The 23,494-nt window shown below is 37.0% G+C and overlaps 1 protein-coding gene across 6 annotated transcripts in view; it reads left to right on the forward strand.

Moving 5' to 3' along the window:
* The window catches only part of IL1R1 (interleukin 1 receptor type 1), a 75,532-nt gene that overhangs the window by 46,665 nt on the left and 5,373 nt on the right, over window positions 1–23,494 (forward strand). For 4 of the 6 annotated variants that reach the window (XM_074332457.1, XM_019753872.2, XM_019753874.2 and 1 more), the window contains 8 exons: window positions 858–934; window positions 5,742–5,808; window positions 12,953–13,187; window positions 13,296–13,485; window positions 14,570–14,735; window positions 16,719–16,784; window positions 21,131–21,248; window positions 22,029–22,180. In XM_074332457.1, coding sequence (XP_074188558.1) covers window positions 5,748–5,808; window positions 12,953–13,187; window positions 13,296–13,485; window positions 14,570–14,735; window positions 16,719–16,784; window positions 21,131–21,248; window positions 22,029–22,180 — 988 coding nt within the window. In that variant the 5' untranslated portion in view covers window positions 858–934; window positions 5,742–5,747. Of the gene's footprint in view, window positions 1–857; window positions 935–5,741; window positions 5,809–12,952; window positions 13,188–13,295; window positions 13,486–14,569; window positions 14,736–16,718; window positions 16,785–21,130; window positions 21,249–22,028; window positions 22,181–23,494 lie in introns of those variants that run through there. The other 2 variants (XM_019753875.2, XR_012496426.1) reach the window with 2 other exon arrangements.

Genomic DNA, 23,494 nt, shown 5'->3' on the forward strand with positions numbered 1-23,494 from the left:
GAACTTGGTGGGGGGATGGGCCAGGGGATCGTATAGTCTTCTCTTTGATTCCACGGTATATTATGATTCATGCTGATGAGCCAGTGTGCCTGTGGCATCTTAATGTGATGCTGTGTCCTGTCTCCTACGTCTAAAGTGAATAATAAGGTGGTATTTAGTCCATCTCATCTAAGCAAAATGTTTGGTGTTGAGTTAGTCAGGCTGTTTTATGACTGGGCATTAAAAGGCCTATGCTCAGACCTTCCAAGCTTTTCAAAAGCCTAAGGAAATGATTCAAACTTCAAAAAAAAAAAAAAACCAAAGAGAGAGGAGAGAGAAATATTCCAAAATACTGAAAGTAAACTGCAAAAGCAGAGATCGAATGGTGAGATGTCACCAGGACATAACAGGAGGGCAGTCACAGCTTAGGCTTTCTGAAGTTATTTCAAATAATGTAATTTGCACAGCAGGAATAGTCATATGCTTGGTGTAAGGAGGAGCGAGCACTGAGAAGGTGTACCTGTTTTTGAAAAGGGCCCTTTCATTGTGTTCCGGCATCTGGTGCACCGCTCTGAGCTTTACTCTCCATGTGTGTTAGGCCGTGAATTTCTTAGAGGTGGTTTGAATGAATTATTTTTGCATTTCTGTGTCTAGTAAATGCCAGGTACGTGCGTTTAGTCAAAAATTGGTAGTGGTGTCAAGCTCTTTTTATTCCTCACCCCGTGATACTTGGTTTTTGAAACTGCAGAAGACACACTCCCTAAACATACGACTCATTTCCATAAGCTTCATTGTTGGTTTTTTTTTGACCCCTCTTGAGATCTGTGTGGCAGTCGGTGACTTGAAACTTACGCTCGTACGTGCTCTTCCTTCCCCAGGTAGACACATCCCTTAAAGATGGTGACTCTCTCCTGAGCTGCTGGACCGCTTCCTACGAGAAAAGACCTTCTCCGAGGTAACAGGGCTGGGTCACCCCTGGGGCCCACCAACCTTTTCTCATAAACAGCTGAAACCCTGCACGGTCAGTTTCAGGTGGTCGTGGAATACCTTCCATTGTATACAGAACATTTTATTTTTTTCCGTACATTTTTCTTTGGGACAGCTCCATGGTTTCATCAGGTTTCTGAAGGGGTCCACGAGTCCATTTAGAGCCACTGCTCACCCACTTTCCCAGGGTCACCTTCCCTAGAGTGACAGCTATGACCTGTGTGATGATGGCTCCCAGTTCAGTGTCTTCAGGGCTTCCTCCAGTTCCAGGTCCTGCTGTCTATTTGACTTAGCGTTTGCTTTATGCTCAGATTCTCCATTTCAGTTGGAAACTGCACTGCTCACCTAGTCCCAGGAGACAGGCCTCTTGGCATCTCCTCAGGCTGTCTGTGGATGCCAGAACCTGCCCTCCTTACCTGGATGTGTCCCCCACTGGGCCCCCCCGAGTGAAACAGGACTGATGCATCCCAGACCCACTCAGTCACCTCTTCTTTTGCTTTCCTCTGAGGTGGTCTCAGATACGCCCGCTTTCTGTCTGTCTATCACTGCTGGCTGGCTCACACCCACATCTTCTCTCATCTGGACACCCCTCCCCGCCATGGCAGCCTGCTCTCTCCGCCTCCCCTCTTGTCTCCAGTTTATATTCCACACAAGTGCCAGAATTTCTTTAAAGAAGTGAAAATCTGATCGTGCCCCACCCCCTGGCTTAAAACCTTTAAGTGATTTTTTTGGCCACCTACTAAGTGCCGTTCCAACGCCTCAACAAGACTCCTCCCGTTTGGGGCACTTTCAGCCTCTCCTGCCTTGCCTCCTGTTACCCCACCTTTGCTTTGTGCACCAAGCACGACGGTACTGATCTCCTCCACACTCGCCCCACCGCCCCCACGCCTCTCCAGGAGTCCTCCTCCAAGCTGAGTTAGGGTGCTGCCTCCCTCATACCTTGACATTTTTTCCCCATGATGGACACTTCTGAATCATGGTATAACTCTCTAATGGATTTGCTCTGTTTCCCTGCCATTTGATGAGCTCCTTGAGCCAGGCCCTGCATCATTATTCCTATTTTTGTTCCCAGGGCCAAGTGTAGATGCAGGCATGTAGTAGATATTTAATATACAATGGTTGAGTTTGGCAGTGAATGAATAAAGAAATGAATGGGTACCTGAAAACATTTTTCTACGACTTCTATTTGTCATCATAGCGTGGGGTGACTTACAATGGCTGACATTTGAGGGTGACCATTTGTCAGACAGTGTTCTCAGCCCTTCAATTGTGACAACTCCTTTAATCCTTACAATTGTCAACGAATACTGTTATTATTATCCCCATTTTGTCAAATGGCAGACTGAAGCACAGAGGCTGAGTGCTATTGATTGGGTGTGTGGAAGATATCTTGTAGTCACATGTGGCCAAATGCCTGAATTATGACCAGCTGGAGGAGCAGGTTCTCCTTTTATATTTTATTTTGTTCATTTAAACATTTTTTACTGTTTTTGTCTCTGGCACTAGCACTCTGCCTGGCATACAGTAGAACACAAATGTTTCCCTTTTATCCTTTCCGTTGTCCTCACTCTCTTAGGTCATAGGACCCTCTCTCTCATCCCATTGCCTGGAGCTGACCTCTGGCCCCAGGGTCCTGGGGACTGATATGGAGTCAGAAAAATCCCCTGCTGGAGGGAGGGGCCATTCCCACTCCCTTGCTTTTTTTTCCAGAACAGTTTTAGGGCACGCAAAGTAAAATCTGGACCCATGGGGTTTGGCTCCCGGGCTTTATTTATTTATTAGAGCAGGAAGGGGTCTGAGATCATCCAACTCATTGCCCATCCGTACAGATGAGGAAACTGAGGCCCAAGGAGGAGTCATTTCCAAGATCACCCTGCCCTGTGGCAGCAGGCCCCTGGCTTTGGACTTGAAATTATTAAATATTCTTTGCTCACCATTAATTTGGAATTTTATCTCGAGATACGCTCTGTATAAATTCAGTCTGGCATCTTCGTTTTCTTCTCCCCTAGTAATCAAACAGATCTTGTAACTAAATGAACAGCTGACAGTGTTCAGTTGGTTTTATAATGCCTTTGTTTATTTATTTATTTATCTATAAACTAATGGGTGAATAATTAATTAGCCTGGAAATGCTAATTGGGCAACATTTTAACCCTTTGTTTTCTTCCTCTCCAGCAGAGACGCTTAAAATATTTCCTCAAAGTTACAGGAAGAGCAAATAAGCCAGGGTGTAAGACAGCAAAGCCTTTTACCTTATTTTAATAATCTGAACATAGTTTAAAGGTAAATATTGATAATGATACTGTAAATCTGAGCTAATTTGGGAGAAAGCCAATTTATGTGACTAAAATCTCAGAATTACAGACACTTAAGGAATGCAGTCTTACTGCTCTGAGGTAGGATTCAAGGCATGAGCTTGGCTTACAGATCAATGTCCTCAGGCTGGGGGCAAACTGAGGAGAACGTGAGCTGGGGTGTCTCTTGTGCTTGGAAATGACTTTTTACCTGCAGTCAGACACCTGCAGGAGTCTAACTACCTGCAGTTATTTAAAAAGGACATTATAACATTTTTTATACCTTTTAATGCCACTTCTTAAATAGAACATTTTCCAGCTACTATTGCAAAGATTGCAATGCCATTAGAATCTGAATCAGTGATGTCTTGCTTAAAATGTTTTGTGTTTGCAATTAACTTATAGCTACAAATAAGAATAGAGGCAAATTTAATCTCCTGTAAAAAAATTCAAAAAGCAGATTTTTTCAAAGTGTGAAGCTATCAAAGCATGGTCTGCTCTGGACATTGCTGCTGAGGTGGGGTAGAGGATTTTTTCATTCATTCCATGCGATCTTCTTCAGGGCTTCTGAGGTCCAAGCTCTGTGCTGGCTGCTGTGGGTGTTGTGGTTCCTGCTTTGGTAACAGCAGTAAAATGTGCTGAAGGCTCTGACTGGCAGGAACACAGTTGCTGTGGGAGCCCAGAGGAGAAAGACTTAGCTAGGCAAAGGGTCTGGGGCTGCCCGGGCAGGGTGCGCAGAGAGTGACTCGAGCTGGGCTGAGACCTGAGGGATATGGGAGGTGGCCAGGTGAAGGGTGGAGGGAATCGTGAAGGCAAAGGCTGTGAGCTGGAGAGCAGGGCAAGGTGAGGGCTGACTTAGAGACTGGGGTGGGGATTGAGTCTGGGGTTGAGTCTGGAGACATAAGTCGGAGCCTCAGCGCAAAAAACCTGTACGCTTTGCTGAAGAGTTTGGACTTTTTCAGGTGCACTGGGGAGCTGGTGAAGGTGTTTTGAAGAGATCATTTGGTAACTGAGAGTCTGTAGGCTCTCTGGCTTGAATGGAAGCCTTGAATCCGCAGGCAGAGAGCAGTAAGGAGTCTGTTGACATAATTAATCCAGGCAGGAGCTGGTGATTGCTTGAGTATCAGCAGTGGGTGTGAGTGAAGTGGGTAGGCTTGATGACCTAAGAGGCAGACTGGTCAGGGCCAGGTGAGAGAGCGGCTCTGGAGTGGGGGCCTGCAGGCAGGGTCATTGAGCTCAGAGCTCTTGTTGGGTGGGCGCATGGTCAATGTGGGGCTGTGCTGTGCCCCCACAGCACTGGGGAACAAGTTTGGTGGGAAGAGAATGAGTTTGGTTTGGGGCCTGATGAGTTTGAGGTACTCGTGGGCCCTTGAATAGATTTGTGCAGAAGTTCCCTGGAGGTTCCAGACTGGAACTTACTGTACATAATTGTAAGAACCCCATTCAGGAGCATGTAACAGGAACACTCAGAGAGGAAAAGAGGTGATACTGAACATTAAGTTTGTTTGGGTTTGAAAAGTTTAGAAAGGTAGGCCAAACTGAGTTTTTCTTTTTTACATTCAATGGCTATTATTTTAGTGACATTGTTTTTGCAGATAAGGTGATGGTATGGTCTCCTTCCAGCACGAATCAAGTGCCTATTCTGATTAAACCTCCTGCCATGTCTGTGGACAAAGTATTATGTAACTAAAATAATAAAATACCAGGACCTCAGCTTAATATGTAGTCCTATGGCTGACGGATACCTGTTGTAGCTGATGCTATGTTGGTGGGGCCTGCTCATCCCTTGGGGGCTGGAAGGGGGTGCTATGGAGTTTCATTTTCTTTGGGATAATGATTAATACATGCTCATTGTAGAAATTTTAGACAGAAAGCCTCACAGAATGGGAAAACCTCCCAACCACAAGAACCAACCCATTTTTAATATATTGTTACTATTTCGTTTAGTCTTTTGGGGTGTATTTCCATGCAGTGATATCATTTTATACTAACGATTTAGTGTTGTACCTTAGAAGATGAAAGTGGGATCTTTAAGCTGGACCTGGAAGTGTGAGGAGACATTTGCAAGTGGGTCCTGTTAGTGGGGTGCCTTCCAGGTAGGGAAGAAATCTGCCTGAGTAGAGGCAAGCAGGTTTAAGGTCTAGTAGATAGTCTATTTGGGATGTAGCATAGGTAAGATTTTGGGGAAATTTAAATGATATTCAAGACTGGAAATGAATATTGGGACAGATGATGACGTTTTACTAATCTTAAGTTCTTTGAGTTTGTCCCCAGTTCTGTTAAAAATCTTCATTCCCTTTCCCCCCATTTTCTATCCAGAAGCAGGATCACATTAATGACGTAGGGAGATGAACCCATCAGTATGATTGGGGGTGGGCGGGGTAGGGGAATAGGTGTAGCGTCAATGTAGGCAGTTTTAGAGATTTTCTGGAATAGTAACATTTTTATTTTTGTTTTTCTTCCATTTCTCTCTTTCTTCAGGAGAATATGAAAGTGTTACTCACGCTTGGTTTTTTCATAACGCTGCTGATTTCTCCTATGGAGGCTGGTAAGTTAAGCATGTCCTTGTGTGCCTGTCTACTAAGAAAATCTGTTACTTAGAATCCATGAAGTACCTTACCTAACAGAGTCATTTTTCTTACCCGTTTCTGTTGAATGCCAGGATACAGAGCCTTCTGGTCACAGAACTATATGTCCGAGGTTCCTTTCAGCATCCTCACTTCTCATTCTCTTGTTTACAAATTGGGAAACTGAAGCCTAGTGAGGTTAGGAGCCCAAGGTCATTTGTCTAGTTTCAGAGCAAGGGCTCAGAACTAGGTGTCCAGTGCCTGGTCCAGGCCTCTTCCCACTGTGTTGCTGATTGAAGAGTATGAGATGGAAAATCCTGGCTTTCACTCAAAGGAGGTGTGAAATGTCTGTATGAACCCGCAGATGGAAACCATCCAGAGACAGTTCTTTGTTTCCTCTCTTTATTCCTTTTTCTCTCTTTCCCTCTTCCTCCATTACTACAAATGCATTTAGCCGGTACCTTGTGCCAGGCACTAGGTGCTACGGATACAGAAGGGAACCATCCAGACAGGGAACCATCCAGGCAAATGTGTGCCTGCAGGGGGTTGACCTTCCAGAGGGAAGAGAGATCATAGATTAGATAAATAAATACTTATTATGTCATGTGGTGATAAGTGTAGAGAGGAAAACAGCAGGAAAGGAAGATATAAAGTTTTGGGATTAGGGAGGACAGAAGATTAAATTTTTTGATAGTGAGACCAGAAAGGTCTCGCTGAGAAGTTGACTTCTGAGTCAAATCTGAAGGAGGAAGCTACACAAATATCAGGTTGGGGTGGGGAAACATTCCAGGGAGCATGTTCCAAAGCCTTGATACCAAGCATACTACTGGCATGTTCCAGGAACTAAAATACTAGTGGGGTTGGAGCAGAGTGAAAAGTGAGGGAGGTGATAAGGGATGAGGTCATTTGGGTAATAATACCTGTCAAATGCAGATTATATGTTAAGTAAGATGATGTCTGAGAGATGTTTATTTGATTTAGCAACTTAAAAGTCATAGGTGACATAGGTCAGAACAGTTTTGGTGGAGAGATGAGGCAAACCCCAGGTCTCTAGCTGAGACCTTACTTAAGGTTTACTCTTTTTATCACTACTATTGTTATTGTTATTGCTACTCCTAGTAGCTAAATACTAGGAGTCTTCACTGTTCAGGTACCATGCTAAGTGCTTTGTCAATTTATTTCGCTGTTTTTCAACAACTTTATTGATGTTATAACTGACATACAATACACCACACATGTTTAAAGTATACAATTTGATGTTAACATACATATCCAGCCTGAAATCGTCATCACAATCAAGATAATGAATATATATCTATCGCTGTCTGAAGTTTCCTTTTGACCTATGTTTTCTGTAGTGTATGGCTACTGCAATCTCTACTTGGTCACCTAATGATTGGTCAACAGTTTCCTTAGATTATTTGACCCAATAAATCCTCTATCCTTTGGTTGGGGGGCTCAATGTTTGTTGGGGTGTGTCTTCAACATTTAGGTTGTTCACAGCTCTGCCTTAGCCTTCACTTTCTGCTAGTGCATCACCCCAAGTTCATCCATATTTAAGAGACTGGAGTCTTCTCTGGTCTTTCCTGGGCATGTACACAGCCCTGCATACATGTGCCCTCTTCTAGATTATCCAGTAACTTTTCAAATCCCCAAGTGGACATTTAGTTCCCCAGATTTTCCTTTTTATTTTGGCAACTTGATATCACAGCTTCAGGTGGCTGCAGTATTAAACAGTTGCCACTGATTGCTTTTTTTTAACAAACATTCTGGGAAGAGGGCTTTTCCTATGGAGCGCTGAGTCAGGACGATAACAACACCCTCTGTGAGCCTAACTTTCCCAGGGAGCTGCCAGTCAGGTGAAATCATGGCACGGCTTGCTAATGTGATTTTTTTGAGGAGCTCCAAACCACGTCTGCTCTTGCAAGCTTGATAGTTTTAACAGCTACTGTGTTTATAAAGCTGCTGGTTTTCAAGGTTATAGGGGAGCTGGGAAGAGTGGGGAATGAGAGTGGTTTAAGTTACAAGTCCTGCTGCACTACTGAGATTTAGCTGGTGGTAGTGGTATTTTTAAGTAAATGTTCTGATTGTTGCAAGCCTTTGATTTTGAAAAAAAATTTCCAGTCTTTTTGTTACTTTTATGGAGCAGTAAATTTATGGAGACCCTCACTCTGCCATTCTGGAAATCCTGCCTCAGAAGTTTTTGTTTTGTTTTTTGCATAAGGATATCCAATTTGTTGAAAAGACTATTTTTTCTCCACTGAATTTCCTTTATACCTTTGTAAAAAATTAGTTGAATGTGTTTGCGTAATTTATTTCTTGGGCCTTTATTCTGTTTCAGTGAGATGTTCATCTTTATGCCAATATTAAACTGTCTTAAGACCTCTGGCTTTATAATAAATCTTGAAATATGGCAGCATTACACTTTCAAGTTTGTTCTTTCTAAAATCAAAGTTGTTTTTGACTAATTCTATATGAATTTTAGAATCTTAATTTGTACAAAAAGTCCTGCTCAGATTTTGATTGGGATTGAATTGAATATAAATCAATTTGGGGAGAACTGACACCTTTACAATATCAACTTCTCTGATACAGAGTATGTATTTCTTCATTTATTTAGATCTCATTTAATTTATTTAAGCAACATTTTATAATTTTCATTGGATAGGTCTGATGCATCTTTTGTTGATTTATCCTTAATTATTCATATATTTTGATGTTATTATAAATGGCATTTAAGAAAAATTAGGTGTTTAATTATTCTTAGCTAGTATATGCAAACACATTCAAATTTGCATATTCATATTGTAACTTATGACCTACTAATCCTTCTAGGTCTTTTGTAGATTTTGTAGCGTATTCTACATATATGATCATGTTGTTTGTAAATAAAGACATTTTGCTTTCCCTTTCAATCTGGATGCCATTTTTTCTTGCTTTAATGTACTAATTAGATCTTCCAGCACAATGTCGAATAGAAATGATTAGAGTGAACATCCTTACTTCGCATCTAATCTTACTATATAAGAGAGCTGTCAGTTGTGATTTTCATAGCTGTTCTTTAGTAGATTCAGGAAGTTCCCTTCTATTCTTTGCTGAGAATTTTTATTAGGATTTTGTCAAATGCTTTTTCTGCATCTACTGAGGTCCTTTTATATATATATATATATATATATATATATATATATATATATATATTTAAATCTTTTAATATATAGAATTTCATTGATTAATTTTTTAAAATGTGAATTCAACTTTGCATTTCTAGGATGTTATGTATATCATAATGCATTATCCTTTTTTGATATATTGAAGGATTCAATTTGCTAAACTATTTTAAAGAAGTTGTACGTCTTTGTTTATGATGAAGATTGGTTTGTGGTTTTCTTTTCTTGTTAAAGTCTTTGGTCTTTGTGTTGACGTAATGCTGAACCTCATAGAGTGAATTGAAAAGTTCTTAGTGAATCTTCAACTTTCTGGAAGAGTTTGTGTAAAATTCATGTTGTTTCTTCCATGAATATACCAGTGAAGCCATCTAGACCTGAAATTTTTCTTTGTTGGAAGGTTTTTAGTTGCAAATTCAATTTCTTTAATATCTGTCGGGCTATTTGGGTTATCTATTTCTCCTTGAGGGAGATTTTATAGTCTATGCCTTTTAAGGATTTTGCCTGTTCCACATAAATTGTTGAATTTATTGGCATAAAGTTGTTCTTAATATTCCCCTATTACTCTTGTAAAAGTGTTTTCATGAGAGGTGTCACCTTTCTTTTTTTTCCTGATTTTTTCCTGATCCTGGCTAGCGATTTTGTCAATAGTGTAGATTTTCTGAGAACTAGCTTTTAGTAGCTTTGATTTTCTTTATTTTCTGTTTTCCATTTCATTGATTTTCTCTTGGAGCTATATAATTTACTACCTTCTGCTTACTTTGGGTGTATTTTTTCCCTGATTTCTCAAATGGGAACTGAAGTTATCATATTTCGATCTTTTCTTTGCAGATAGGATTTAGCTTCAGTTTTCCTCTAGGCATTTCTTCCATTGCACTCCACAAGTTTTGACATATATTTTCCTTATTCAGGTCAAAATACACTCTAATCTCCCTTTTCATTTCTTCTTTGACTTGCGGGTTATTTGGAAGTGTGTTTTTTTATTTTTCAAATACATTGGGAATTCTTAGATAGCTTTCTGTTATTGTTTTTTAATTTTATTGCATTATCATCAGAGAAAATGCTTTGTCTAATTTGAATTCTTTTAAATGTATCAGTTATGGGGTTATGAGCAAAAGTGTGGTATATCTTGGTAAGCTTTTTGTTGGTTGATATGTTCTTCAAATACTCTATATCATTACTGATTATCTGTCTAATTGTTGTACTTGTTCTATCAATTATTGTGAGTAGGGTATTAGAATCTTTGACTATAATTGTCGGTTTATCTATTTCTTCTTGCGGTTCTATCAATTTCCTTCATACATTTTGAAGCACCGTTAGTGAGAGAGTAAACATTTAGGATTGCTATGTACCTCTTGATGAATGACTCCTTTATCATAGTGAAATGACCTTTTTTATTCCTGGTTATATTCTTTCTTGTAAAATCAACTTTGGTTGATAACAATAACCACTTAAACTTTCTTTTGGTTTGTGTTAACATGGTATGTTCCCCCCAGCACTTTTTAAAACTTTTAACATATTTGTGTCGTTGTATTTAAAGTGTGTGTGTGTGTGAGAGTGTGTGTGTTAGGTAGCTTGCAGCTGGAGCCTTCTTTCTTTATCTAATCTGACCATCTCTGCCTTTTAATTGGGGTGATTAGACCATTAATTTTTTTATATGATTATTATTATGTTGGGATTAATTTTAGGATCGTGCTATTTTATTTTCTGTTTGTTTCATCAATTCTTTGTTATTTTTTTCTCTTTTTTGCTGCCTTTTGGGTTAATTGAGGATATTCATGATTCATGTTGACTTATACTAGTAACCATTTTTGTTTTTTAAATAACTGCTATAGGACTTCTCGTACACATTTTTAACTTATTGCTGTTTATCTTTAACTGATACTATGCCATTTCACATATAGTATAAAAAAATTAAACCAGTATACATCCACTTCTCCCTTCTTGAACTTTTGTTCCCATACATTTTACTTCTTTGTATATTATAAATCTCACAATACGTTATTATTTTTGCTTTAAACATTCTGTTTTTTTAAAGAGATTAAAGTAATAAGAAAAAATATTTTATAATTACCCATGTAGTAAACATTTCTGGTGTTATTTATTCCTTTGTGTAGATTCATTTTTAATCTGATATTGTTTTCCTTATTTCTGAAGGACTTCCTTATATTTTTTCTGGTAGTGCAGGTCTACCGGTGATGAATTTTTATAGCTTTTATAAGTATGAAAAACCTATTTATTTTGCTTTTATTTTTGAAAGATACTTTTACTGAACATAGAATTCTAGGTTGATTTTTTTTCTTTCAGTACTTATCTGTATTCCATTCTCTTCTGGTTTATATTGTTTCTGTCAAGAATGCTACATCATTTTCATCTTTTTTTTTGGTGTAGTTTTCTTCATGCTTCTTTTGCTTAGGGTTCATTGTGACTTGGGGGTCAGTGAGTTCATTATATTCAGAAAATCTTGAAAAATTTCAAATACTTTTCATTTTACCCATCTCTCCTCTTCTTCAGGGATTCACACTACATATATTGAAGTTGTCCTTCAGCTAACTAATACCCTATTTATTTTGTTCTGTTATTTTTCTCTCTGTATTTGATTTTGAGTAGTTTCTAATGCTGTCTGGAAGTGCACTAGTCTTTTCTTTTGCACTGTCAAATCACACCCAGTGTTATATTTTTAAGTCAACATTGTCATTTTTATCTCTAGAAGTTTGATTTAGGGTTTTTAAAACCCAAACTCTTTCATGTCTCTTCCCAACATGTTTGATCTAGCATCTTGAAGAAATGGAACACAATATTAGTAACATTTAACTTTTCCATTTATTAATTCTATCATCTCTGTCATTTCTGGGTCAGTTTTGATTAACTGATTATTTTCTCCTCATTATTATTTATATTATCCTGTTTCTTTGCATACCTAATAATTTTTTATTAGATCCTAGACATTGTAGATTTTGCCATGTTGGGTGCTGGATATTTTTGTATTACTGAAAATGTTCTTGAGCTTTATTCTGTCACAAAGAACAGAGACAGTTGATCCTTTTAGGTATTGCTTTTAAAGCTTTATTAGTCATGATCAGAAGAAGGTTTTTCTAGGGCTAGTTTACCCCATCTACTGAGTTAAAACCCTTCTGGGTATTCTACCAGGTGCCTCATGATTAATGAGGTTTTCCATTCCAGGTTTTGATAACAGCAACTATTTCTAGAATTGTATGTACTACAGGTATTATCTAATCTAATCTTTCAGTCAATTCCCACTCTGGCCTTGGGTAGTTTTCTTACATACTTACACTAATGAATACTCAGCTGAAAACTTGAAGGAGATTCTCTGTAGATCTCCAAAGCGCATTTTCTCTCTTTCTGTCACTCTTTCTCTCCAACTCTGATCTCTTTGGTACTCTGCCATCTAGACTCTTGGTTTACCTGGATTTCCGGCTCCATCTCCTCAACTCAGAGAGAACACTGGGCGTTGCCTAGATTTCTTCCTTGCAATGTCATGGCCTAGACTCTCTCTCTCTAGGCAGTAATTTGGAAAAATTATAGGGCTCACCTCCTTTGTTTCCCATCGTTCTGGTATTTCTGTCCTTTGTTCCTTGTTGTTCAGTTTTGAATATGGTTATTTAATATACTTTTAGTAGTTCAGGTAGGAGAGAAAATCCAGTCTCTGATACTCTATCTTATACTGAAACAGGTATCTTTCCTGCTACATTATCACCAATTTTTAGATGAATTAAGAGGTGATGAGAGGTTAAATAACTTCCTTAAGGGCACACAGCTGGATTTGAATATAAATCTTTCAGAATTCCAAGATAATACTCTTAATCATCAGGCTGTTAAAACTCTCATATTTGACATGAATTGATATGTTTAATAATTGATGTGTTTGTATGTAGGTATTACATTAAGAAACATTGACATATTTCTTATAGAAATTGCTTTTCCTCTCTCCCTTTTAAAGATAAATGTGAGAAACGTGAAGAACAAATAATTTCAGTTTCTTCTGCATATGAAATTGATGTTCGTTCATGTCCCCTTAACACAAATGAAAACAGTGGCACTATAAGTTGGTACAAAAATGACAGCAAGACACCTATATCTACAGAAAGAGACTCCAGGATTCATCAGCACGAACAGAAGCTTTGGTTTGTCCCTGCTGAGGTAGAAGATTCAGGACATTACTATTGTGCAGTAAGGTAAGAAAGGAAGGAGTGTGTTACAAGCATGTGTTCTATGTACTGCGATAGTTAAAGGCAGAAAAATCTTCCAATAGTGCTTAATTCACCTATTTTGATTTATTTTAGAAATTCAACTTACTGCCTCAAGATTAAAATCACTACAAAGTTTGTACAGCATGAGCCTACCTTGTGTTACAACTCACAAGCTATATTTCCACAGAGACTACCCATTGGAGGAGATGGACGACTTGTGTGTCCTTATTTGAGTTATTTTAAAGATGAGAACAATGAGATACCCAAAATACAGTGGTATAAGGTAATATTATGTTAAATATGGTATTTTACTTTTCCAGCCAATAAAATAGCTTTCTGTCATAGACAATAAGGTGAATCTGCAAAGTATTTGGCATATTGCTTGCTTTTGAGTAGTGAAACTTAATAGGAACTTTTTAAAAAGTTGTAAGACTGCATACATTTAATTTGCAGCTTGACTAAAATCTTACTTTTTGTTCTTTGTATCTAATTTAATAAGACAGAGTTGAGAAGAGTGTAGGAATAAAAGATGTTTAGAAATAAGACTGATTATAAATTCAGGATTTTTAAGAGGTAAATATTTATTACAAAATATATTGTTTTGTGTTTTATTAAAAATATTAAGTGGTCCTTAAATAACTTAGTGGTTTCTGTAACTATCTTAAAAGTGGATTGGCTAGCACTCCATGGGACACATCATGTTTGGACCTTTGATCCACCTAGCTTGTTGGAGCTTACATAAGGAGTCATCCTGTGGAGGTTAAGAAGTACAAATAAATAATAGGATAGTATTAGCATTCTTTCCTCAAATTTTTTTTTCTTATTTTTGCCAAATAAAATTATCTTCACTTGTCCTCAAAGTGCAAGGCTTGTAGGTCTAAAGATTTAATAACCTAGGAGTATAATTATGACTTTTGCAGTAAAAGTTACAATATTAAAACTTGTTTGCAAGGAACCTCTCTTTTCATATGTATGTATGTATATACAGAGGGTGCCCAAAAAAAGTATACACATTTTAAGAAAGGAAAAAACTGTATTAAAATTGTAATACTCAATATATACCAATAACAAAAATGAATACAAGTCAGGTGTACACATTTTTTTGGCACCCCCGATATGTGTGTATTGTGTATATATAACATGTATAATACATAAAATATAATATATATAATATATATTTATATATATACACATACGTATACATCATACATATATACGTGTGTGTGTGTGTGTGTGTGTGTGTGTGTATATATATATATATATATATGGCATTTGCTGATGTGAAAAAAAAAGGAATTTCTTTGGCTAGCAGACTGGGCAAAGGTATTAATTGGTTTTCAATACTTCCTTCTTGTCGCTCCGTCTAGGATTGCAAACCTCTTCTTGACAGTAAAAACTTTATTGGAAACACAGATAAACTCATAATAAGGAATGTGACTGAAGCACATAAAGGGAAATATACTTGTCGTGCATCCTACGCATACTTGGGAAAGCAATATCGTATCACCCGGGTTATAGAACTTATTACTCTAGGTGAGTTACAGCTCCAACCCTAGGTGTTTCAATCTGGCAAGGCCCAGAGACCATGATTCTAAAGTTACTTTCATTGTTCCTGGAGGAACTAAAGCTAAGGGAAGCTTGGTGACTTGCCAAAGGTCACACATGGCTTTAGTTAGTTTTTGTTGCTAACTGCTGTGGAAATGGCTTTCATGCCTGCTTTAGATGCAATGCTGATTAAACAGATAATCTGAGCTACTGTATGTTTTCCAACTGAACTGGGAGGCTTGTTCTTTGGAATGGCTAAAGATGGTTCTTCCAGAGAGCTCTGGGGCGGTCTCTGGTTGGTGTGTGAGGACAATTCCCGTTCTTTTGGGGAATCTGAATGTCTAGTAATGAGGATCATTTGCGTGATGGAGTGGATGCTAATGGGCTTTGGAATAAATTACCCTTCCCGAATCTACCCCCTGTTAGCTCCCAGTTACCCCAGTTACTTTACCTCTCTAAGCCTATAGGAGGACCTCTGTAGGAAAGATGATACAACTTTCCAAGGTCCTTGGGAAGATTAAAGATCAAATATATGGTCATGTGACTGGTGCAAAACGGTGCTTGGTACAAAATAGATGAGCAGTAAATACATGTACAATGATTATTCTCGTTAGTTTTCCTGAGGCTTTCAATTCTCTGTTAACCATGTTTTGTATTAAAAGCTATTTTACAACAAAATGCACGCTTAAAATTACCTGGGGATGGGAAGAATTCTCAACCTTTCTGTAAATAATTAGTTTTTGTAAGCTTTTAGTAATATGCAAAGAATGACTCTAACCAGGACTTCGAAAGTTAAGGGGTCTCTTATTAATAATTATGCTGGGACAACAAGTGTAAAATGGGAATGTCCCAGGGTCACCCAGAATATGATCACCCTACATATAGCTGAGTTTTCTCAATTCTATGATAATATATTGTTTCATGTTAATTTTATTGAATCAACCTAATTCCTTGCCTAGGTCCCATAGCATCAGTGAATTGTAATTTTCATTAACAACGGTCTCTGTATCACAACCATCTTGAGTTTTCTTTTTTTTTTTCATCTTGAGTTTTTAGCAGCCTCTTTCTGGTCATTGTGTGGCTTTGGCTTGTTTTCCTTGAGATATAGCAACCAGATCAGCAGACAGAATTTTAGGGTAAACTGTGCACTGGGGAATTTTCAGATAGGTCAAATATGTTTGAAATATTCTCCATCTCCTTTTCTGATCCCTGATGTAGAAATAATATACTTAATGAGGGGTGAGTTCATTTTTTGTTTTCTCCTAAATGCAGGTTCAAAACTATTTACTGAGCATCTACTATGTGCCAGGCACTGTTATGGGTGTACATTAGTGAACAAAACAGACAATATTCTGTCCTGATGGAGTCTACTTCTTTCATTTTTTTTTTGAATACTTGATATTTATGTTCATATTTTTTCAGGCTCGGCCACAGATTAACCCTTGAAGCCAATCTTCTTGTAAATAAATTCAGATTAATTTCTGGAGCTCCTTAGTATTTTTCTGCCTATTTTAATTAATTATGCCAAATTGCTCAACATTCCACTCTTGAGTTGTTATCAAAGGTACTGAATACAGGCAGGTTTAGCATTAGATGGCCTGTCTGGGGAATAATGCTCCCTCCAGGAAAGTACCCTTCCCTGACTGCCCCTTTTACCTGATTTGCTTTAAGAGAGCCACTTGTGTGGACACCCAGGTCCTCGTGTTGTGTGTGTTTTTTGTAGGCACAAACTGCATGTTCAGAAGGGCCTGTGCTTTGTAACAGGTATTGACGGTTTTGCTGAAGCCTTTGTGTCACTCTCCTTCCTTTCCCTTCCGCCTTCTGTCTCCTGCCATAAATGCTTCAGGCACTCAAAGGAATGCTTGGCTGGATGCCATATAGTATGTTTTAGTATATTTGGCTAAGTGTTGTCATCACTTGAGATTCTGACCTATATGAGACTGAGAAGCCCTGTGGATATTTTTCTTCCAGAGGAAAACAGGCCTGTGAGGCCTGTGATTGAGAGTCCAGTTAATGAGACGATGGAAGTTGTCTTGGGTAAGTGGCCTCCAATTAGGATACACTGAAATCACTTTTTCTGAACTCGATTAAGGTAAACTATACCTTTACTACACATAACCCAAGCAGTTTCCTGGATATATCTGTAGTTACAGCGACAGGGGCAAAGACTGTTTCTTAAATCTTTCTTTGGGTTTCTTGCCTCTTATGGCAAAAATCTAACCATGTCTGATTTGCCCATCCTTGCTTTTCTATGGACACTTATTACCCATGAAAACACCAGCCAAAGGCCAACAGGCCTAGGAATGAGAAATGTAATTTACTTGGCACAGGATGAAGTTCTTATGACCAGAGCTAATCTTTTAGGTGGAGGAATAAGACTATAGACCAAAAAGATAGTCATTCTAGAAAGATACTTTTCCAAGTTAGTAAACATTTTTTATTTCAAGAATAAAGCAATCTTATAAGTGTTTATACCTATGCTGTACTATACAATAGCCATTAATCACATAAGATTTCTTTATTCATATATATATGTATACACACACACACATATGTATATGTGTGTGTGTGTGTGTGTGTGTGTGTGTGTATATATATATATATATATATATAATAATTTAGTTCAATTAAAAATTAGTTTCTCAGCAAGGGCTTAATAGCCAGACATGACCAGTGATTACCCGTATTATAAATATGGAACATTTTCACCATCACTGAAAGTTCTATTGGGAACCACTAGTCTAAACATAAAAACAGATTTCTGTATCAGAGGATCAAAAATTAGGCTGGCATACAGAATTCTTTTTTGTAATAGTAGCTACATGAAAACAATGAACTGTAAGAAGATAAAAGTTTGTGATCTATGAATTCTGTACTTGGCCAATTTCTTATCCATGGTGGAAGGTTATATAAAATCATTGTTAGATATACACTAACAAAGATGTGAAAACTCAAAATTAAATATAGGCCAAGAATCTAGAGCAGTGTTTCTCAGTGTTTTTGTTTGTGTGTGTGTTTTTTCCCATTATTGCTCTGTTTAGAGCCTAAAAAGGTATTTACTTCCTAATCCGCTTTCTTAGAACTTTAATACCACAGAGATATTGTCTATCTGTTGATGTACTATGGCTTTTTTGGGGGGGGGGCACAAACCATTACAATAGCTAAAGCTTTTTTACCCCTCTCGCCAAGAACCACGTTTTTCCCCATTGGCCATGAGATAGCATACTCTAGAGATTATACTTTAAAGAAACTCCAAAGCCTAGTTTGCATTGATCTCTAAACCTAAAGATAGCTTCCCATTAGGAAACACATATTTTAATATTTCACATTGGTGAGATGCACACATCACCCTGTCATATTATCCCAAAGCGTGTCAAACAGACATTTGGTAAGATTAAATATAAATTACCAATAAAATGACTTAGGAATATAGACATTGAGGGAAACTTTCTTAACTTAATACATAACATCAATTCAAACCAATATTCACCAACATTCTTAATGGTGAAACACTATAGTATAGTGTTAGGCCATCCGCAGGCATGGACCTTCTCAGTGAAGTCAACAGCAAGACAAAGATGCCCACATAACCAGTGTTACTTAACATGTTCTACAAGTGTCCACCAATGCAAACAAAGACAAAAGAAAAGAACCAACGCATGCTTACTACAAGGAAGAAAATAACTTTATTATTATTTTTAGATCATATAATTATGTACCTACAAATCTCAAGAGAATTACTGAGAAAAATTAGAATTAATATTTTATTAATTGGTGAGATATAAAATTAATATTCTAAAATATTAGAGTTGTTTAGCAATAACCAGCTAGAAAACAATGGAAAAGAGATCCTATTGCAGCCATAAATGTCATATCTATAAAATATCTTAGCAAAATTTAAAAAAAGGGGGGATTTATAGGGGAGGAAAAAAGTAAACCTTGACATGGAAATCTCAGAAAAATTGGGAGATTTAAAGCATGCATTCTCAAAGGAGGGATGGGGCGATGTGTTTAATGGAGAGAAAAAACCTGAATCAACAGATGTACTGTATATCTGTGATATTAGTTCATGGGGAGGTTGGCCATTAGGGTAAACACACCTAAAAAGGCTCCAAAGGGAACAATAATGAAAGGAATCTTGAGAAACCCCCAGTTAAAATGGAAAGCTGTAATAGTAGTGCGTATATTTTTTCTATGTGAAAAGCTGGAAATTATAAAAATATTGACTCAAAATTATGTTATCACTTTAATACAATTTCAATACAAATATGAAATGGGCCTAAAAATTGGCAAGTTTTCTATCCCACATATGAATGAAATCATATGGTTCTTTACTTTTTCCATCTGTCTGACTTATTTCGCTTAGCAAGATATAAAACTGAAAGCAACAAACAAAAACTCAGACACAGACAACAGTATAGTGGTTACCAGAGCGTGAGGGACAGGGGCTGGTAGAAGAAGGTAAAAGGGGTCAAATATATAGTGATGGAGAGATTTGACTCTGGGTGGTGAACACACAATGTCATATACAGATGACGTATTACAGAATTTTACACTTTAAAACTATATCATTTTATTAACCAATGTCACCCCAATATATTAAATAAATAAATAAATAAATAAATAAATAAATAAATAAATAAAAATGTAAAAAATGGTGACTGATTCTAAAATTCACCTGGGAGAATATTAGACTAAAATGTGGTTATTATGCGATTTACTGTGGTTATTATGCGATTATTAAGATAACATGGTGACAAAGAGCTCTAAATGATATTAATATTTGCCTTACCCTAAAAACTACAGTAATTAAGAATGTGTTACCCTTGGCAGCCATGTTCATATTCAGATCAGCAGAGAGCGTCCCCAATAAATAAGAATTCATTTTATGATAAAGGTGGCATTGCAAATTAGTAAGGAAAATATTTATTATTTAATACTGTGTATCCCTGAAAATAAGACCTAGCCGGACAATCAGTACTAATGCATCTTTTGGAGCAAAAATTAATATAAGACCCAGTCTTATTTTACTATAATGTAACCCAGTCTAATATAATATGACATAATATAATATAATATAATATAATATAATATAATATAATACCGGGTCTAATGTAATATAATGTAATATAATATAATACCGGGTCTTATATAATATAAGACCAGATCTTATATTAATTTTTGCTCCAAAAGACGCATTAGAGCTGATTGTCCGGCTAGGTCTTATTTTCAGGGAAACACGCTAAGTGGTTCTGGGATGATCAATCAGCGATTTGGCTAAAAACATTAAGTTAAAGCTCTTGCTCATACCGTACCCAGTTATACTCTAGACAGATTGAAGAACTAAAACAATTAAAGCAATAAAACAATGAAAGTGTTATATGCCTGAAAGAAAATGTACATGTATATTTTCCTGATTTGGTGGTAGAGAGGGCTTTTAGAAAAAAAATCGTGAAAACAGATAAACAGTTACAAATTTGACCAAATAAAAAATAAAAACTACACCAAAGAATTTTCATAAGCAAAAATGAAATGAAAGCAGCAAACTCTCAAAGATATTTGGAATAGCTTTCATGTATGATAAAGAATTGATATCTTGGTGAATAAAGAGTCCCTATACATCAGTAGTAAGTTTATTACAAGGATGCAATTAAATAATGGACAGTAGGCATAATGAGCAACTCTTAACAAACGAACACTAAGCTTATGAAAATCATGTTAATTTACCATGAATTCAAGAAATGCAGATAAAAATTTAAATGGAATTATTTTCTTTTTTAAATTGGCAATGACTAACCAAAAATGGTGGGTATCGAAGGTTTAGGGGATAAATGTCATTTGTACACACTGCCAGGTACAAGTGAGACTGGTACAGTCTCACTTGGGAGAGGGGGTTGGCTTTTAAAATATGTACCTCTTTTAACTCAATTCGACTTTCATATTTTTATTCAAAGTAATACTGTACAATATTGACGTACAAGAACGTTCATTGAAACAGTAATCATGATAATGAAAAATAAGAAGCAAATTGTGTTTAGCAATAGGAAAATAATGAATCATAGGATATCTGTATAATGGAATACTAAGCAGCCATGAGAGAGCCTATATTTAGAAGGCTAATTGTGTGAGCCCAAATTTCCATTGCAACAATAATTACAGATAGTAGAGAATAACACTCCATTCAAAAAACTGCATATGTGCACAGAGAAGATAAGGACTAAGGTACAGAAAGTTACCAGCAGTGGTCATCTCTGGGTGGTGGGTTTAAGGGCAATTTTTCTTTTTCTTTGTGTTTTCCTATAATTTAAAATTTGTATTCAATAGCCGTTTGTTAATATAGATAGATCAGATAAAACTCAATAAATGTTATGGCGGCTTTGCAGGATCCCAGCTCCAATTGATATGCAATGTCACTAGCCGGAATATTGCCTCTGTCTACTGGAAATGGAATGGGTCAGTAATTGATGAAGAGGACCCAGTGCTGACAGAAGACTATCCACCGTAAGTATGCCAAGAGCCAACCATGCCATAGAGAAGTTTTGGTGTTAAACTGCATGCCTTACTTTATATAATCTGAATGGTTTAATCTAATAGCAGGGGTTAGTGGGTGGTTGATTGGTCCTTAACCCTTTGCTGCCCATATTGAGTTTTGCTAAGGCAAATAGGATTTATAAGATCTCGTACATTTAAGGTAAATGTGGTGACTGTGGTGCAAATTTGGGACTACTTGGAAGGCTTTCTCTTAAATTCACTTAGATGTGTTGCAACATTCCAATGAAGCAATTCTCCTGAATTACTCTTCTCGTTATTCCATTTTTAAAGTAGTCTAAAAAAGACTCATGAAGTGGGGCCAAGACTCATACACTCTACTGCTTGTCTCTAATGGCTTCCTTTTACCTACCTGTCTAGGGACATACTCCTGAGTCCTTACCGTCACCTTCAAACCCTTTGTTATTTGCCCAGTCTACTCTGTGTCATATATTCTTCTCTGTGCCCCGTGGAGACCAGAATGCGTAGTCCATATTTTCCCTCTTGGAAGCTGGTAATCTTAATTTGATTTCTCTGCTGCTGAGTCTTTTCCTGACATTTAGGGTGGATTTAGGGCTGTAACATCTTAGATTATTGTTGCTAACAGCCTAATTGTTACACCTGTGCTTAGGGCTGGTGATTAGTTCTGCTGCAGTTTATGCAACAAATAAAGAGATAAACCATGCACTATGTCTTATTTGTAGTAATGCAATTTACTTAAATAACTTTGTTTACTCTCTTTCTTTTGAACAGAGTAGAAAATCATCCATCCAAAAAAATGAATACAGTCATCGCAGCACTTAACATTTCAGAAGTGAAAAGTATATTTTATCTGTATCCATTTACCTGTATAGCCAAGAATGCGTATGGAATAAATGCAGCATATATCCAATTAATACATCCAGGTAAACAACAAAATTGTTTATTGGAAATGTAATTTTGTTTTACTGTGGTAAGATTCCATGACTTTGAGGTTTACAATGTTGTTTTTCCTCTGCCCAGAATGCTCTTGGATTTCTCTTAACTTGGGTAACTTCTATCCCTCATTCACTTCTCGGCTGAACTATTCCTCCTTCTATGAGGCTTTTCTGCCTTGTTGCCTGCCCTTAACCCAGCTCTTTGCCAAAACAGATGAGGTTAGGGCCATTGTTACGTACTTCCATGGCCCATTTTTTATCATACTTTGTTTTCTTTACTTGACTGTAAATTCTGTGATGGTACACACCCCTGATCTTACTAATTATTCCATTTCCAGAGCTAGTAGCTACTTAAGTCTGGTCATCGTAGGTACTTAATGAATATTTTCATGAGTTGTATAATCAAATACAGTATTGAAAGTATTGGGGACATATTTTAAGATAATTTGTAGTTGAATTAAAATGGAGTATTTATGAATGTGTACATGGAAGAAATTCTAAAAGAACCTACAGATAAACTATTAGAATTAGTCAATGAATTTAGCAAGATCACTTGTCTATATATGTGTGTGTGTGTAGTATTTCTATGTATATAAATACCAATAAAAAATAGAAATTAAATATTGAAAGATAATACTTACAATAGCATCAGAAGTTATCAAAGACACATGAATAAACCTAGCAAGAGCTATTCCAGACCTCAGTAATACAAACTAAAAAAAAAAAAAAATTATTGAGATAAATTGGAGAAGACCTAAATTGATGGAGGGATATACAATGTTCATAGATTGAAAGACTCAGTAGTATAAAGATGTCAGTTCTTTCCAAGTGAATCTATAGATTCAAAACAATTACAATAAAAATCTCAGGGCTTGCTGTTCTTGCAAGTGTGAGTGTGTTGTTGTGAGCAAGTTTATTCTAAAAGTCATGTAAAGGGCCAAGAGTAGTGAAGATGGTCTTGAATAAATCTGGAAGATTGATACTACAGATATCATGATCTTGTATGAAGCACCAGTAATGAAGACTGTCAATGTAAACTATCAATTGGGCCAATTGGATATTGGTCTGGAAAAGGGTCTGTTTCATTTCTACTTCATACCTGTATCAGTTGCAGATGGATCAAAGGCCTAAATTGAAAGAGGAAAATAAGAGAGCTTTCCAGATTCCCTTTTTTGCATGTCTACGTGGCCCCTGACATTCAGAAGTCACTTTCTTCTTCATTCTTTTTTTTTTCTTCTCCTTATCCACCCCTTTGCGTGACCTGCCCTTTACCTGACTCCTCTACCCCTGCTGCTCTGTAAT

The sequence above is a fragment of the Rhinolophus sinicus genome, linkage group LG05, assembly GCF_036562045.2.
Source record: "Rhinolophus sinicus isolate RSC01 linkage group LG05, ASM3656204v1, whole genome shotgun sequence".
Classification (NCBI taxonomy): domain Eukaryota; kingdom Metazoa; phylum Chordata; class Mammalia; order Chiroptera; family Rhinolophidae; genus Rhinolophus; species Rhinolophus sinicus.